Below are 19,281 nucleotides of genomic sequence, written 5' to 3'. Positions count from 1 at the left end.
AGAAAACTTCTCTGATCTCCTTGTCAGGATGCAGCAACACTCCATTCAGAATCTAATAAATCACCAAATCTCCTTCAAGAACACCACACAGTACATCCTGTAAGAGTAAAAGTAAGTCATTAGCACCTCACCTGTAAGCTGGATGGCTGGTCCTTTAAATAACACTGGGAGAGTGTGGTCAGCTGGGTGTGATTAGGAGAGGCCATTAACTGGACCCATGTGATCCAAATAGGCAGAACTTGCATCAAATCAGCTAGAGAAGCTGTTTGATGTCATGATCTGGCCGCTATGCTAGCACTCTCACAAGCATGGCGCGCTACGCAGGTCATGCCGGAGGTGGTCAGAAGCAGTGTACCTGCTATCTTCAAGCTCTCTGGCCTCAGTAGCACTGGCTCCAGCAGCACCACAAAGCTGAATTTTGCAGCCAATGTCTCAGCTTTAATGTTTAGCCTGCAACCCATTTAGAATTACCAGGAAGCTCTTACTTGTGTATGTTTTGGTTGGATTGTTGTTTGATATCCATTATAAATGTATACAATTCCATGTTGTTCATCTTCTACAGGGGCTCCAACTGCAACATCATTGTAACCATCCAGATTGATGTCAGAGATAGCAGTAATAGCAGCTCCAAATCGAGTGTTCCCACCATTAACTGGCCCTTCTAAGATGCCATGCTTTTCCAGGCTACCCTGCTGAATTACACACTTATTATGTTAGATTGCATTGATGTTGATGCACTGCACAAATAAATGGTACACATTTCAAGGATAATGTAATTTGCTTAAAATTAGTACATCATATCTGCCATTTAATTGCTTCGGCTAAAAATCCTTTCTGCACCATATTGGTTTCCATTACATTATAAATACCATATTATTCAGTTTTCACATTTCAGTTTGAATCAATGCTATTTACTCTCCTCATACGCTCTGGGCTCTACAGTTATGGGCCATTTAACTACTCTCAGATAATACTACTTCCAGTACTCTAAGTGTTAATTAAATAAAATGTATTGAATTGTTATACACTAAGTAGAAATGATTCTCTACCATTATCAAGTAATGTTTTGCTACTGTGCTACAAGTTGTTGCCTTTTGGCATGCAAGTATAAATGGAAAGTTTGTGTAAAGATTTGGGCAGTATTTATGATCTCAGTAATTCTAATGGGATTTTATTCATAGAAATCATAGAATCATAGAAAGTTTAAGGCAGAGAAAGAGGCCACTTGGCCCATCGTGTCTGTGCCAGCCGAAGAACGATCCATCTATTCTAATCCCACCTTCCAGCATTTGGTCCGTAGCCCTGCAGATTACAGCACTTGAGTTGCATATCGAGACTCCTTTTGAATGAGTTGAGGGTCTCTGCCTCAACTACCAATTTCACGCAGTGAGTTCCAGACCATCACCACCCTCTGGGTGAAAAAGTTTTTCCTCATCTCCCCACTAATTTTTCCTCCAATCATTTTAAATCTATGCCCCCTCATCACTGACCTCTCTGCTAAGGTGAATAGACTCTTCACCTCCACTCGATCCAGGCCCCTCAAAATTTTGTATATTTCAATCAGATCTCCCCTCAGCCTTCTCTGTTCCAAGGAGAACTACCCCAGCCTATCCAATCTTTCCTCATAGCTGCATTCTTCCAGTCCAGGCAACATCCTCATAAATCTCCTCTGTACCCTCTCTAATGCAATTACATCCTTTCTGTAATGAGGTGACCAGAACTGCACACAATACTGAAGTTCTGGCCTAACCAATGATTTATACAGTTCCAGCATAACCTCCTGCTCTTGTATTCTATATCTCGGCTAGTAAAGGAAAGGATTCCAGATGCCTTCTTAACCACCTTTTCGACCTGTCCTGCCACCTTCGGGGATCTGTTGGACATTCACTCCGAGGTCCCTTACTTCCTTTACACTTCTCAGTATTTTCCCATTAATCATGCATTTTTTTTAGATTAATTAGATTGATGATTTTGTTGGCACAAAACATATTTCGACTAAAAGACTTCTGCTCAAATGGTCACATTGATATTAAATTGTTTAGGAAAATCTTTTACCTTATTGACAGAGAACACATACACTCTTCCTTCCTCATTTTTGTGTTGACCCATAAACATAGGTGACCCAACCAATAGTACATCCGTCAGTGAATCTCGGTTAACATCTACAGAGCACAATATGCTGCCAAAATAGGACCCAAGCTGAAAAAATAAAGGCAGGATATTCATTTTAAAATTCCAATTATATAGAAGTTGATTATGGAGGAGAAGTTTGTTCATATAATGCCACCAGACTTAAGTCGATTCCCTGAGACCAGGCACCTTATGTGGCTTTCATCATTGATACAATTAAAGAATGGCATGTGGCGCTGCCTGCCCTGGTAATTCGACGTATGTCTCTGTAGCGAGAAGTGGCACTATGCAAACAAATATCTCCCCCTAAATATTTTAACTTTATGTTACTAGGTTCCTATTGCCCATTTGTCCCATTTTTTCCCCCAATGAAACCTTTAATTTTCTCCATTCGTACAATAGCACATTTTCTACATTACCACAAACTTTCCTTTGCCTTGCACCAGGGGACAATAAAGTATATTTTTTGGGGGGAAAAAAATAAATTGGCACTCTGCCCTTTCCCGGACTCCCATCAACTGGAGAGTCCACTGCTGCTCTAAGGGCAGGTTAAAGACATGGTGGCAAAAAAGGAATTGTGACTTAATTTCTCCTCTAACTGGACTATATGAAAGCTCCAGGGCTCTGATTGTGATACAAAATAGAAAATGATGGAAACGCACATCACGCCAGGCGACATCACATTTTCTCTTGTTTTTTTCAAGCACACAGCCCAACCAGAGGGTAGTTTTATGCCTGGAGTCTGCCCAGTGTTTGTAAATGGCCTGGTGGAAGGAAAATAGATGCAGCCTATCAAAGGTCCAATGGACATCCATATAGAAAAACCTTCCCTATTCTTCTTCAGCCATGAAAGTAACTCTATGTAGGCTCCTACTCCACTTCTGGTGCAATGTTGCTTTGGTGAATGAGCTGAAGTTTGTAGTTCATATGTAATTTTTTGATAAAAATTGATTATATGGCCTTCAAAGACTGCAGTTTGAATAAATGCATCATTGTTCCAAATGGTACAGAATGCAATATCTCTTTCCTCAAAAACCAATCTAGTCATGTTGTGATATCATTGTCCTTGTCCTTTCCAACAAAAGCAGAAAATAATGCAATTGTACAGCAGGTCAATCAGAATCTGTAAGATAATGATGGGTTAGCACTGTACATGCCTGTTCTCCTTTTTGTGTCTGCTTAATTACCACTTCGTCATTTAATCCAACTGTGTAAATGACGATCTGGCCAGTGTGTTGGAAGCGTGGTGCTCCGGCAACATAGAACACAGAATCTCGTGTAACTAGAGATGACACAGAGTAACCTGTGAAGGAAAATACAAGTAATATGTCAACAGAGAAAATATTGCAGCAAAGTCAATAGTAGATTTTTAAAGTGAAATATATATACGTCAAATTCTTAAATTGAACTTTAAATGCTTAATTTATTAATCATGATAAAATCTAACACCTACATTTGTCTAGTAAGCAGACTGAGGTGCATCTGAATATTTGTAACTTATTAGGATTGCTTTCTTTGCCTCCGTGAGCTTTGGCACTAGTTAGGTTCAGTGTACCTGAAGCATGCTCAATCTGCCCTGATCAAGAACCCAACCCATAATTGTGCATTCAGATTATTAGTCTAGGTGTATCCTGCCTGCAGTGGTAATGATTGCTTGCCTAGAAACCTTCTGGCTACTGTCCAAAAAAAAAACAGTCAGCTAGAAGACTCCAGCACTGAGCTTCTGTCATAGGAATATAGGACTTAGGAGCAGGAGTAGGCCTTTCAGCCCTTCGAGTCTGCTCCGCCATTCGATAAGATCACGGTTGATCTGGTTATGGTCTCAACTCTACTTTCCTGACTGCCCCCCATAACCCTAGATTCCCTTGTCTATCAAAAACCTATCTAACTCAGCTTTGAATAAAGTCAATGATCCAGTCTCCACTGCTTTCTGGGGAACAGAATTCCACAGACTAATGACCCTTTGAGAAAAATAATTTCTCCTCATCTCTGTTTTAACAGGGAGACCTCTTATTCTTAAACTGTGTCCCCTAGTTCTCGTCTCCCAGTATCCACTCTTGTCAAGTCCCCTCCGGATCTCATATGTTTCAATAAGATCACCTCTCATTGTTCTAAACTCCAATGGGTATAGGCCCAACCTTTTCAACCTTTCTTCATAAGATAAGCCCCTCATCTCCAGAATTACTCGAGAGAACCTTCTATGAACTGCTTCTAATGCAATTAGATCCTTTTTCAAATAAGGAGACCAAAACTGTACACAGTACTCCAGATGTGGTCTCACCAAGGCCCTGTGCAGCTACAATACAACTTCCCTATTTTTATACTCAATTCCCCTTGCAGTAAACACCAGCATTCCATTTGCCTTCCTAATTACTTGCTTTACCTGCATACTTACCTTTTGTGATTCATCTACCTGTCCTAATATCTGTGTAAGAAAAGGGGACTGATCCTCTCAGGTCTTTACTTTCTGTCTTGGTGGGTCATTTAGGTGTGTATTCAATATAATTCATGCCCCTCTCCAATTCTTTAATCAGAGCATGATTATGAGCTGGGGTGGGGGATGAAATATGGCAGGAGGGCTGGTTATCCTCTGACTTTTTTCATTACCATGGCAACTGCAAACAGTCCAGATCCCCACCTCAGGAGGTAACCATAGAAACTCGTAGGCAATATAAAGGAGTGAAGACTGGCATCATGGATATCTGCCTCCTTTTCTTCTTTGCACCTAGGAACAGAACATTCCCCAGGTGCATGGGACAGAAAAATTGCTCCGTTATATAAAAAAAGTTAAGTTCAAAGCAATTACCTGTAATAAACCAAGTGTGGGTCAGTATAACTCTGAATCAAGCCAATTGGACGTGCATTAAAACATGCTAGGGAATGACTTTCCTTCTCTCTATCCCTTCCTCTGAGGAGTGTCTGGATTCAGCTTAACAACAAATGCTGGCCTTGCCAATGACATCCACATCCCATGAAAGAATAAAAAAAACTATCCATGGCATCTTGGCTGAGATTAGGAACACAGTATCTGTGATTTCACAAGTATAAGCCTGCAGCCCACCACGAGACAGTGCAGCATGTTGATGTTTAATGTCATTCTATTTGCAGTGCTACTGGAGCTTCTATGACTCGAATGGAAACTTTGTCCATTGCTTATAATAGTTTAAAAATTGTACATACCTCCTTGTTTGCCCTAAAGGTGAATTGATGAGTCAGAAGCTGAATGCAGAACCCTGATGTTATAATGAATGGATTAAAGTTAAAGTTTACCTAAGTATGAACTGTCATTTCTATCTTGCAGAATGTCTTGAAAAATTTTCTTGGCAAAAATGGTAGTCTTGCCAGATGATTTATGGACAGTTGTGCCTGTCCAATCATAAGCTCCTACAGCTCCCAACATCAGCAAGTCCTGAAAAAAGAGCACAACTAGGAAACTGTACTCAATGAATTGATCACTGGGTGGCATTATATTAGCATCACATTCTTCTAAAGATGTTGCAATGGATTTAATTTTTTAAGTTTTTATTCTCATCAAGCAGAGGAATGTTACTGCTGCAAAATAAAATACTTTTCCATTCTGGGCCTCCAGTGACAGCATCTGGTACTCCCAGGGCAGGTATTGCAGAGTAAAGTTTCCTTTACTCCACCTCAATTTTGGAAGAATACCCCTTACTGCACCAATGTTTTCTATTCTTTAACCATACTTTAACCTTTCTGAGTGGGATTGGCAATTTAATGCCAAAAGTCTTTAATTAGGAAGCGTATGTACTGTATCTTTTTCTTTTTAGGCAGTCTCTTGGGAACAAGGATGACAATTCTTCCACTCCAGGGTTGTGGGTCCTTAGGTGACTGAATTGTCCAATTCTGGATCCGCACACTCAGCCACAGTGGGTGCAGGTGGTGTTTGGTGAAGCAAGTGAATGGGATGCTCAAAATTCCGAACACTCCTTCCGCTGCTGGCATTTGGTTGCTGCCTGCGCATGTTGACGTTGTTCGAACTGGCTGGCACCATTGCGGAAGCTTCTTCTCCATTTTGGGCGGTCTCGGTCAAGAGATTCCCATGAATCAGTGGAGATGTCACATTTTTTCAGGGAGGCTTTAAGGACTTCCTTGTAGCATTTCCTCTGCCCTCCTGGTAACCTCTTGCCGTGACAGAGCTTGGAGTAGAAAGCTCATTTTTGGAGTTTTGTGTCAGGCACTGGGACAATGTGGCCCGGCCAGCGTAACTGACTAGCCATGACCAGTGTCTCGATATTGTGGATGTTGGCCTGAGAGGGGACACTGATGTTGGAGTGCCTGTCCTGCCACTGAATTTGCAGGATCTTGCGGAGGCACCGCTGGTGCTATCTCTCCAGGCTTTGAGATGTCTGCTGTACATGCTTCTGACACATACAGGAGGGCAGGTAACACTGCGGCCCTGTAGACCATGAGCTTGGTGCCAGGTTTGAGGTCTTTGTCATCAAACGCTCTTTTCCTCAGATGACCGAAGGCTGCGATGACACACTGGAGGCAATACTGAGTTTCATCGTTGATGCCTGCCCTTGCTGAGAGGAGGCTCCCAAGGTATGGGAAGTGATCAACATTGTCCAGTGGTTCGCTGTGGATCTTGATAGTCAGGGGGGCAGTGTTGTGCTGTGGGAGCAGGCTGGTAGAGGACCTTTGCCTTCCAGATGTTCAGCTTAAGGCCCATTCTTTCATACACTTCCGTGAATGCATCGACCAGGGTTTGAAGCTCAGCCTCTGAGTGTATAACCTTTAGTAAATGAGTTCAGACTATTGAAACTCGTTTCACAGATCACAACAGAATCTTCACTCTATAATTCAGAGTTAAATTCAGTCCCAAAAATTAAAGATTGATGTGACAACTCTATGCACTTCCCAGTCTCTCTAGTTGTTGAACATTTGGCTCCTTGTCCAGCATTTTGGGGGAATTATGAAAACCATAACAATGCATTAAACTCAGATGCAAATGAATAGTATAAAAATGAAAATTGATGGAATAAAAATCAGACGGGTTCTAGAAAGGGTGGGTGATCCACTCGTCAAATGACTGCCCAGTGGTGAAGATTAAAATCCATCCCAAAGTCTTTGACTTTGATTTCAACAAAGGACTGAAGTGAAACAAAATTTCATTCAATTTCTGTGGGATGGGAATTCATAGAACCAGATGATCAAACTGAAAAAGCTGCAATCAAAGAGATTGCTAGGGTAGAAAATAGCCTTTAGATGTAAACTTAAGGTAACCCAAAACTCTGCTGCCAGTGTCCTAACTTGCACCAAGTCTCATTTGCCTATCACCCCTGTGCTCGCAGTGCAACACCTCGATTTTAACACTTTCATCCTTGTTTTCAAATCCCTCCATGGCCTTGCCCCCAACCCATACTTCTGTAATCTCCTCAAGCTCACAATCCTTTGAGATATCTGTGCTCCTCTAATTCTGGTCTCCTGAATATCCCTGATTTTAGGCACTCCACTATTGGTGACTGTGCCTTCAGCTATCAAGGCCCGAAGTTCTGGAATTCCCTCTCTAAACTTCTCCACCTCTCTACCTCTCTTTCTTCCCTTAAGACACTCCTTACTTCTTTGACATATTGGGCTGGATTTTAAGAGTCCCCCACCGATCTCGACGGCGAGTTCAATACCAAAGAGCTGCCCTGATCTTAAGCACGGCGACTCATTTAAATAGCTGGGGTGGCCCGCACTCCTCCCCAATCTCGTGGAGGAGGCAGGCTGTTTGTCCCCGGCAATGGCGTCAGCAGCCTGCGTGCAGGCGGTGGCGCCATTTTTAAAGGGCAACCAGCCCTGCCGCCTTATTTAAATTTTTAAAGACAGACCCTCCAAAATTAAATAAATACATTTCTAATGCTCCTTTCCCACCCCCACAATTACAATTTCATTATCAATTTGCCCTTTCCCCCCAAAACACTTACCGTTGACATCTAACCTTTACCCCACCAACCGCACAAAGTTTACAGTTCAACCTTTCCCACCATTCCGTACAGCCATTACGTTTATTTGACCCCATTCTCCCCACCTCCTGCACTGAAAATCTTACCTCCTCCCATGGAAGGAAGAATGTGCAGGGTTATGGGGAGAAGGTGGGTGCAGTGGAATTGAGGGAATTGCTCTTTCAGAGAGCCGGTGTGGACACGATAGGCTGAATGTTAGCCTTCTGCACTGTAAAAATTCTGTGATTCCCCCCTCCCCACCAGTGTGGCGCCGTCATTCCCCGGATGGGTATTTGAAGTTGCTGGAGTGCCAGCCGCCACGCTGAAGATCATGGTGGGCCCTCAAGATCGCAGGTAAGTATACGTTAATTCATTCATTTTATTGATTTGAATATTTTAATTGTGGTCCCATTGCCCAGTTTGGGGGGGGGGGGGGGCCGCCACGGAGCTTCGCCGCTGCCGAGAGGATTGGGCTGGCCCTCATGGTGTCGAGATTTGTGGGGGGCCTCATACAGAGCCATTTTCAGGATCCCCCCACCCACTCCACAAAGGAGCCCATTGTCTGGGGGAGAACAAGATACAGCCCAATATCTCCTTATGTGGCCCTGTGCCAACTTTTGTTTGATAACGCTTTTGTGACGTGCCTTGGGATGTCATTGTATTTATATAGCTCCTTTAATAAGTTGTAGTTGTTCTTAATGCTTCTACTGTAATGGAATGCAAAATCAAAAATGACTTCCTGTGCTATTTCTTCACCTTGATAATTACCACAGAAAAAGAAACTACCACAGAAAAAGTTAATACCTGGCTAGGCACAAAGTGAGCACTGAATCCAACTTCTGCCATTTCCAACAGGAAAGTATCTTCATTTTTATTGCTTGTCCCTAGAAGAATTAAAACATCAAAATATGTAATTATAAAGCAAGTATCTCCATGTGCTTACAGAAATATCATATGTTATTTCTGTCACACCATTGAGTAATTTTGGTCAGCCTGAAGCTAGCCAGCCAGATTTCCTGGCCCTTGAAATAATATTGGCACCATGGACTGGCTTCAGCTGAAATCATGGATGCTGCCAGGATAGTGTGAATTTGTGCTTATGGTGACAGGCCAGCTGTGCATTCATAAGTGGAATCGCTGTTTAAATGGGCTGCAGCTTTAAGAAGCTCTGAGTAAGTTCAATTTAGAAACGCTGAAATTGGCAGAATCCAGCAGAGCAGCTACTCACAACAAGTTTAATGGAAAGGTCCCAACATTGTGACCATGCTTCTATTCTAAACATCTGGAGCACTGTGCAGGAACTCGACAGCGCTATGTAGCTGGGATAATATAGAATCATAGAATAGTTACAGCACAGAAGGAGGCCATTTGGCCCATAGTGTCTGTGCCTGCTCTCTGCAAGAGCAACTCACCTAGATCCACTCACCCGCTTGGGATTGCTTCTTGTCCTTTTCCATGGCTAACCTAAACCTTATGATGTTCTGGTCACTGTCCCCTAAATGTTCCTCTGCTGACATTTGATTCTCCTGACCCACCTCATTCCCCAGAACCAGATTGAGCAATGCTTCCTTCCTTGTTGATCTGGAAACATACTGATGTATAAAATTCTCCTGAACACACTCTAGAAACTCTTGCCCCCCTCTGCACTTTATACTATTACTATCCCAGTTTATATTAGGATAAATAAAGACCCCATTGTAACTACCGTATAATTCTTGCACCTCTCTATAATTTCCTTGAAAATTTGTTCCTCTATATCTTCCCCACTAGTTGGTGGCCTGTAGCATACACCTGGCAATGCAATGGTACCTCTATTATTTCTTAGTTCTAACCAAATAGATCTGCCTTTGATCCCTCTAGGATATCCTCTCTCTCCAGCACTGAAATGTTCTCCTTAATCAATACATCTACCCCTCCTTCTTTCCTTCCTTCCCTATCTTTCCTGAACACCTTGTATCCAGGAATGTTTCGTATCCAGTCCTACACAATTTTTGAAATAAAAACAGAAAGTGCTGCAAATACTCAGCACGTCTGGCAGCATCTGTGGAGAGAGAAGCAGAGTTAATGTTTCAGGTCTGTGACCTTTCATCAGAACTGGCAAAGGCTGGAAATGTAATAGGTTTTAAGCAAGTAAAGCGGGGGTGGTGGGTGGGGGGGGGTGGTGGGAAAGAGAATAAAAGGGAAGGTGTATGGTAGGACAGAGGGACGGAGAGATTAACTGACAAGGAGGTCATGGGACAACAGCAAAGGGAGTGTGCTAATGGTGTGGTGAAAGACAAAGCAATAGTGCAGAGAGAGTGTTAATGACAGAATAATGAACAGCCCTAGCCAAAAGCACAAACATAAAAAACCCAGTTTAAAGCAGGCACATGGTCAAAAAATGATAAAACAAAACAAAATAAAATAATAATAAAAGAGGGCCAGTCATGCTCTGAAATTATTGAACTCAATGTTCAGTCTGGAAGGTTGTGGAATGCCTAATCGGAAAATGAGGTGCTGTTCTTCGAGCTTGTGTTCACTGGAACACTGCAGCAGGCCAAAGACAGAAAATGTGTGCATGAGAGCAGGGTTCATGTGTTGAAATGACAAGCAACCAGAAGCTCAGGGTCATGCTTGTGGACTGAGCGGAGATGTTCTGCAAATCTGCGTTTAGTCTCCCCAGTGCCAAGGGGACCACATTGTGAGCAGCAAATACAGTATACTAAATTGAAAGAAGTATAACTAAATCGCTGCTTCACCTGAAAGGAGTGTTTGGGGCCTTGGATAGTGAGGAGAGAGGAGGTAAAAGGGCAGGTATTACACTTCCTGCAATTGCATGGGAAGGTGCCGTGGAAAGGGGATGAGATATTCGGGGTTATGGAGGAATGGACCAGGATGTCTCTGAGGGAATGATCCCTTTGGAATGCTGACAGGGGAGGAGAGGGGAACTTGCGTTTCCTGACGGCATCATGCTGGAGGTGGCGGAAATGGCGGAGTATGATACTTTGAATGTGTAGGCTGGTGGGGTGGAAAGTGAGGACAAGGGGAACCCTGTTGCGGTTCTGGGAGGCAGGGGAAGGGCTGAGGGCAGAAATGCAGGAAAAGGGTCCGACACAGTTGAGGGCCCTGTGAACTATAGTGTGGGGTGGGGGGGGGGGGGGGGTGGTATTCTCAGTTGAGGACAAAGGAAGACATATCAGAAACGCTGTTGTGGAAGGTTGCATCATCAGAACAGATGCGTCGGAAGAAACTGGGAGAATAAAATGGAGTCCTTACAGGAAGCAGGATGTGCGAAAGTGTATTCAAGATAGCTGTGGGAGTCGGTGGGCTTATAATGAATATTAGCGGACAGTCTATCCGCATAGATGGAGACAGAGAAGTCAAGGAAGGGAAGGGAAGCGTCAGAGATGGACCATGTAAAGGTGAGAGAAGGGTGGAAATTCGAAGCAAAGTTGATGAAGTTTTCCAGTTCTGGGCGAGAGCAGGAAATGGCACCAATGCAGTCATCAATGTACCAGATAAAGATTTGGGAAAGGGGGCCTGAGTAGGACTGGAACAAGGAATGTTCAACATACTCCACAAAAAGACAGGCATAACTAGGACCCATGTGGATACCCATAGCAACACCTTTTATTTGAAGGAGGTGAGTGGAGTTTAAGGAGAAGTTGTTCAATGTGAGAACAAGTTCCGCCAGGTGGAGGAGGGTGGTGGTGGATGGGACTGGTTGGGCCTCTGTTCAAGGAAGAAACAGAGAGCCCTCAGACCATCCTGGTGGGGGATGGAGGTAAAGAGAGATTTTTTGAGCCAGGTCTCCATTATCATCACAACATCATATTACCACGTGGCTATCTGTGCCTGCAGCTCACCAACCTTATTTACCACACTCCATGCATTCATATACGTACAGAGTAAACCTGATTTCGACTTATTATGTTCTTTCTTACACTAACTGCACCTAATGCCTTACTATTTCCTACTCCAGTGCTATCTGTCTCTCCCAATTCTCTGTGCAACTTGGTTTCCCTCTCTAATATTAACTCCAGGTTCCCACATCCTTGCCAAGTTAGTTTAAACCCTCCTCGTTACCTATAACCTCAGCTGTACTTTTCAGAACTATAATACATAGCATTACACCACAAAGACAGACTATTTCTCCCCACCAGTTTGTGTTGATTTTTATCTTCAGCACAGCCAGTAATTTTATTCCCATGTGCCTATCCTGATCCCATATTGCCTTATTCCCATTTCATTCAACCACCTATCTAACATAATTTTACACGTTGATTATGACCTCTGCTTTGTCACACTCATAGAAGGAGAAATTATGAATGGTAAAATGAAGGTAAATCCACATGTGATATGTGGGAGGCTTTTAAAGAGAGGTTGATTAGCGTGCAGGAGAGACATGTTCCTGTGAAAATGAGGGATAGAAATGGCAAGATTAGGGAACCATGGATGACAGGTGAAATTGTGAGACTAGCTAAGAGGAAAAAGGAAGCATACATAAGGTCTAGGCGGCTGATGAAAGACGAAGCTTTGAAAGAATATCGGGAATGTAGGACCAATCTGAAACGAGGAATTAAGAGGGCTAAAAGGGGTCATGAAATATCTTTAGCAAACAGGGTTAAGGAAAATCCCAAAGCCTTTTATTCATATATAAGGAGAAAGAGGGTAACTAGAGAAAGGATTGGCCCACTAAAGGACAAAGGAGGAATGTTATGCTTGGACTCAGAGAAAATGGGTGAGATTCTAAACGAGTACTTTGCATCGGTATTCACCGAGGAGAGGGACATGACGGATGTTGAGGTTAGGAACAGATGTTTGATTACTCTAGGTCAAGTCGGCATAAGAAGGGAGGAAGTGTTGGGTATTCTAAAGGGCATTAAGGTGGACAAGTCCCCAGGTCCGGATGGGATCTATCCCAGGTTACTGAGGGAAGCGAGAGAGGAAATAGCTGGGGCCTTAACAGATATCTTTGCAGCATCCTTAAACACGGGTGAGGTCCCGGAGGACTGGAGAATTGCTAATGTTGTCCCCTTGTTTAAGAAGGGTAGCAGGGATAATCCAGGTAATTATAGACCGGTGAGCCTGACGTCAGTGGTAGGGAAGCTGCTGGAGAAGATACTGAGGGATAGGATCTATTCCCATTTGGAAGAAAATGGGCTCATCAGTGATAGGCAACATGGTTTTGTGCAGGGAAGGTCATGTCTTACCAACTTAATAGAATTCTTTGAGGAAGTGACAAAGTTGATTGATGAGGGAAGGGCTGTCGATGTCATATACATGGACTTCAGTAAGGCGTTTGATAAGGTTCCCCATGGCAGGCTGATGGAGAAAGTGAAGGCGCTTGGGGTCCAAGGTGTACTAGCTAGATGGATAAAGAACTGGCTGGGCAACAGGAGACAGAGAGTAGCAGTAGAAGGGAGTTTCTCAAAATGGAGACGTGTGACCAGTGGTGTTCCACAGGGATCCGTGCTGGGACCACTGTTGTTTGTGATATACATTAATGATTTGGAGGAAAGTATAGGTGGACTGATTAGCAAATTTGCAGACGACACTAAGATTGGTGGAGTAGCAGATAGTGAAGGGGACTGTCAGAGAATACAGCAGAATATAGATAGATTGGAGAGTTGGGCAGAGAAATGGCAGATGGAGTTCAATCAGGGCAAATGCGAGGTGATGCATTTTGGAAGATCCAATTCAAGAGTGAACTATACAGTAAATGGAAAAGTCCTGGGGAAAATTGATGTCCAGAGAGATTTGGGTGTTCAGGTCCACTGTTCCCTGAAGGTGGCAACGCAGGTAAATAGAGTGGTCAAGAAGGCATACGGCATGCTTTCCTTCATCGGATGGGGCATTGAGTACAAGAGTTGGCAGGTCATGTTACAGTTGTATAGGACTTTGGTTCGGCCACATTTGGAATACTGCGTACAGTTCTGGTCGCCACATTATCAAAAGGATGTGGATGCTTTGGAGAGGGTGCAGAGGAGGTTCACCAGGATGTTGCCTGGTATGGAGGGCGCTAGCTATGAAGAGAGGTTGAGCAGATTAGGATTATTTTCATTAGAAAGACGGAGGTTGAGGGGGGACCTGATTGAGGTGTACAAAATCATGAGAGGTATAGACAGGGTGGATAGCAAGAGGCTTTTTCCCAGAGTGGGGGTTTCAATTACTAGAGGACACGAGTTCAAAGTGAAAGGGGAAAAGTTTAGGGGGGATATGCGTGGAAAGTTCTTTACGCAGAGGGTGGTGGGCACCTGGAACGCATTGCCAGCGGAGGTGGTAGATGCGGGCACGATGGAGTCTTTTAAGATGTATCTAGACAGATACATGAATGGGCAGGAAGAAAAGAGATACAGAACCTTAGAAAATAGGCGACATGTTTAGAGAGAGGATCTGGATTGGCGCAGGCTTGGAGGGCCGAAGGGCCTGTTCCTGTGCTGTAATTATCTTTGTTCTTTGTTTATCTTTGAACTGATGAATTGAATTCAAAACGGACACCTTTTGCTACAAAACAAGATGGAGTAAGAGGTCAGGTGACCTCTCCTGTACTATGAATACATATGGCTACTACTGGAACCCTGAACAAATTATCTTGTCTGGTCAAATGTTGAAGAAAGCATTAGAAATGCAAATAGCTCATTTAATGTTAACAGTTACCTCTCTTCAACAAGTTGGGCAGACATGGAGACTCCAGACTCAAACTCAAATTAATGGGTGTCAAAAAGTATCACATTATCAAGTTAGCATAGAGATGAGCAACATGCAAATTCATTGTCTAATAATGGCCACACCATCAAACACCATTTATGAAAACATAATGGGAGAGAAACTTGGGCCCCCTGACAGAAACCAAGTTTCTGAAAAGGAGTTTTTAAATGAGACATTTTCTCTGCAGAAAGACCCTCCCCAGCAAGAAGAAGGACCCTGCCAGAAAAATATCTTTAAACTATCAAGAGGCAGAGATGGAAGGTGACTTTGAAACGCCCTACCTGAGCAATTGTAACAGGATTTTTGACATTGAACTGTGACTGAGATTTAAACAAAGAAGCCAGAAATTAAGCATCCATCCACCCATAACTTTCCAAAGTTTGACATCAGTGAACCAAGAAAACCTGGCCTTCGCCATTTTTAAACCTTCCTCCCGGAGAAACAAACAAGGTTTCACAATAAACTCTTTTTTAAAACCATCAGATCTAAATGCATGCTATCATCTAATCTCTATCTTTACTTGTGTGTGAATCTGTGTGTGTGTGTGAGCGTGGGTGTAGTTGCAAACTGGGCCTACTCCTGCTCCTAATTCGTAAGTTTGTATTTTCAAGTATTCTTGAAGAAACATTTATCTTTCTTTAAAACTATGAGAAGACCTGTCATTTGTCTGTTTATTGATCCATTAAAATGCCCAAGGGTTAAAACACAATTCCAATAAAAAACACAGTGTCTTCGGTCAGTTGAGAGTTTTTAAAAATTCGTTTGGGAGATGTGGGCGTCATTGGCTATGCCAGCACATATTGCCCATGCCTAATTGCCCTTGGGAAGATGGTGGTGAGCTGTCTTCTTGAACCACTGCAGTTCTTGGGGTGTAGGCACACCCATAGTGTGGTTAGGAAGGGAGTTCCAGGTTTTTGACCCAGCGACAGTGAAGAAACAACAATACCGTTTCAAGTCAGGATGGTGTGTGGCTTGGAGGAGAGCTTGCAGGTCATGGTTTTCCCATGCATCTGCTGCCCTTGTCCTTCTAGGTAGTAGAGATTGTGAGTTTGGAAGGTGCTGTCGAAGGTGCCTTGATGATTGCTGCAGTGCACCTTGTAGATGGTACACACTGCTGCCACTGTGCATTGGTGGTGGAGGGAGTGAATGTGAAGGTTGTGGATGGGGTGCCAATCAGGCAGGCTGCTTTGTCCTGGATGGTGTCATGCCTGTTGAGTGTTATTGGAGCTGCACCCATCCAGGCAAGTGGAGGATATTCCATCACATTCCTGATGTGCCTTGTAGATGGTGGACAGGCACTGGGGAGGCAGGAAGTGAGGTACTCACTGCAGATTTCCCAGTCCCTGACCTGCTCTTGTAGGCACAGCATTTATGTGGCTACTCCAGTTCAGTTTCTGGTCAATGGTAATCCCAGGATGTTGATAGTGGGGGATTCAGTGATGGTAATGCCATTGAATGTCAAGGGGAGATGGTTAGATTCTCTCTTGCTTGAGATGGTCATTGCATGGCACTTGTGTGGTACGAATGTTACTTGCCACTTATCAGCCCAAGTTGGATGTTGTTCATGTCTTGCTGCATTTCTACACGGATTGCTTCAGTATCTGAGGAGTTGTGAATAGTGCTGAACATTGCGCAATCATCAGAAAACATCTCCACTTCTGACCTTAGGATGGAGGGAAGGTCATTGAAGAAGCAGCTGAAAATGCTTGGGCCTAGGACACTACCCTGAGGAACTCCTGCAGTAACATCCTGGAACTGAGATGATTGACCTCCAACAACCACAACCATCTTCCTTTGTGCTAGGTATGATTCCAACCAGCAGGGTTTTCCTCCTGATTCCCATTGACTTCAGTTTTGCTAGGGCTCCTTGATGCCATATTTGGACAAATGCTACCTTGATGACAAGGGCAGTCACTCTCACCTCACATCTGGAGTTCAGCTCTTTTGTCCATATTTGGACTAAGGCTATAATGAGGTCAGGAGCTGAGTGGCCCTGGCGGAACTCAAACTGAGTGTCAGTGAGCAGGTTATTGCTGAGCAAGTGCTGCTTGATAGCACTGTTGACGACACCTTCCATCACTTTGCTGATGATCGGGAGTAGACTGATGGGCGGCAATTGGCTGCAGGATGGCATAGATTGGGACATGAATATTGACGGGTACATGACATTTAGGAAGGAGAGGAAGCGAGGTAAAGGTGGCTCTGTTAATTAACGATGGTATTAACACAATAGAGAGGGATGAACTAAATTCAGGAAAGCAGGATGTAGAAGCGGTTTGGGTCAAGATGAAAGATAATAAAGGCAAGAAGTCACTTGTGGGAGTTGTGTACAGGTCCCCTAACAGTAACCACATGGTAGGATGGGGTATAAAGGAAGAAATAATGGGTGCTTGTCAGAAAGGTACGGCAATAATCATAGGGTATTTAATCTACATACAGATTGGAAAAATCAGATGGGCAAAGGTAGCCTAGATAAGGAGTTCAAAGAATGTTTTCCGGATAGTTCCTTAGAGCAGCAAGTTCTGAGCTAACCAGAGAGCAGGCTATACTAAACCTGGTATTGTGCAATGAGATAGGATTAATTCATGACCTCAAAGAGAAGGCAACCCTAGGCAGCAGCGATCATAATATGACTGAATCTTACATTCAGTTTGAGGGAGAGAAGAGTGGGTCCAAGACTAGGTTTTTGAACTTAACTAAGGGCAATTATGAGGGCATGAAAGCAGAGCTAGCAAAAATGAACTGGCAAAATAGGTTCAGGGAAAGGTCAATAGAGATGCAGTGGCAGACATTTAAGGGGATATTTCAGAATACACAGAATAGATACATTCCAACGAGAAAGAAAAATTCCAAGGTGAGGACCCACCATCCGTGGTTAACTAAGAAAGTTAAAGATAATATCAAGCTTAAAGAAAAAGCCTATAATTGTGCAAAGATGGGAGGCATGCAGAAGATTGGACAGAATATAAAAATCAGCAAAGAATGACTAAAAGATTAATAAGGAGGGAAAAATTAGAGTACGAGAGAAAACTGGCAAGAAATATAAAGACAGATGGTAAGAGTTTCTATAGATATTTAAAAAAGAAACATTAACAAAGTGAGCATTGTTCCTATAGGAAGTGAGTCTGGGGAATAAATGATGGAAAATAAGGAGATGGCAGATGAATTGAACAGGTATTTTGCATCGGTCTTCACCATAGAGGATACAAGTAACATTCCAGAAATAGCTGTAAATCAGGAAATGGAAGGGAGGGAGGAACTCAAGAAAATTACAATCACCAGGGAAGTATACTGAACAAATTGTTGGAGCTGTGGGCTGACAAGGCCTGATGGACTTCATCCAAGTGTCTTAAAAGAAGTGGCTAGTGAGATAGTTGATGTGTGGTTTTAATTTTCCAAAATTCCCTATTTGCGGGGAAGGTTCTGTTAGATTGGAAATGAGCCAATGTAACTCTTTTATTCAAAGAGGGAAGGAGACAGAAAGCAGGAAACTACAGACCAGTTAGCTTAACAACTGTCATAGGGAAAATATTAGAAGCTATTATTAAGGATGGTATAGCAGAGCACTTAGCAAAATTCAAGGTAATCAGGCAGAACATGGTTTTGTGAAAGGAAAATCATGTTTAAACAATTTATTGGAGTTCTTTGAAGAAGTAACATGCACTGTGAATAAAGGGGAACCAGTGGATGTACTGTACTTAGGTTTCCAGAAGGCATCTGATAAAGTGTCACATCAAAGGTTATTGCAGAAAATAAAAGCTCATGGTGTAAGGGGTAACATATTGGCATGGATAGAAGATTGGCTAGCTGACAGGAAACAGAGAGTAGGCATAAATGGGTCATTTTCTGGTTGGCAAGAGGTAATGATGGTGTACCACAGGGATCAGTGCTGGGGCCTCAACTTTTTACAATTTATATTAATGACTTGGATGAAGGGACCAAAGGTATTGTTGCTAAATTTGCTGATGACACAAAGATAGATAGTAGAAACTAACTTGTGAAGAGGACATAAGGAGGCTACAAAGGGATATAGATAGGTTAAGAGAGTGGGCAAAGATCTGGCAAATGGAGTATAATGTGGGAAAATTTGGAATTGTCCATTTTGGCAGGAAGAATAAAGATGAAGCATATTATCTAAATGGTGAGAAATTGCAGAGCTCTGAGATGCAGAGGCATCTGGATGTCCTAATGCATGAATCGCAAAAGGTTAGCATGCAGATACAGCAAGAAATTAGGAAAGCTAATAGAATGTTATCAGTTATTGCAAGGGGAATTGAATACAAAAGTAGGGAGGTTATGCTTCAGTTATACAAGGCATTGGTGAGACCACATCTGGAGTACTGTGTACAGTATTGGTCTCCTTATTTAAGGTACGATGTAAATGCGTTGGAAGCAGCTCAGAAAAGGTTTACTAGACTAATACCTGGAATGGGAGGGTTGTCTCATGAGGAAAGGTTGGACAGGCTAGGCTTGTATCCGTTGGAGTTTAGAAGAGTAAGGGGCAACTTGATTG

At 43.0% G+C, this 19,281-nt stretch overlaps 1 protein-coding gene across 3 annotated transcripts in view; it reads right to left on the bottom strand.

The window, feature by feature from the left end:
• itga2.2 (integrin, alpha 2 (CD49B, alpha 2 subunit of VLA-2 receptor), tandem duplicate 2) overlaps nucleotides 1-19,281 on the bottom strand; it is a 260,388-nt gene that overhangs the window by 64,709 nt on the left and 176,398 nt on the right. For 2 of the 3 annotated variants that reach the window (XM_068032759.1, XM_068032773.1), the window contains 5 exons: nucleotides 8,883-8,962; nucleotides 5,401-5,539; nucleotides 3,288-3,433; nucleotides 2,056-2,199; nucleotides 486-692 (listed from right to left, as the gene is read on the bottom strand). In XM_068032759.1, coding sequence (XP_067888860.1) covers nucleotides 486-692; nucleotides 2,056-2,199; nucleotides 3,288-3,433; nucleotides 5,401-5,539; nucleotides 8,883-8,962 — 716 coding nt within the window. The remainder of the gene's footprint in view (nucleotides 1-485; nucleotides 693-2,055; nucleotides 2,200-3,287; nucleotides 3,434-5,400; nucleotides 5,540-8,882; nucleotides 8,963-19,281) is intronic. The other variant, XM_068032766.1, reaches the window with a different exon arrangement.

Source organism: Heterodontus francisci, chromosome 1 (genome assembly GCF_036365525.1).
Source record: "Heterodontus francisci isolate sHetFra1 chromosome 1, sHetFra1.hap1, whole genome shotgun sequence".
NCBI lineage: Eukaryota > Metazoa > Chordata > Chondrichthyes > Heterodontiformes > Heterodontidae > Heterodontus > Heterodontus francisci.
Note: the sequence above shows the minus strand (reverse complement) of the source record. Positions and strands in the feature narration are given on the sequence as shown.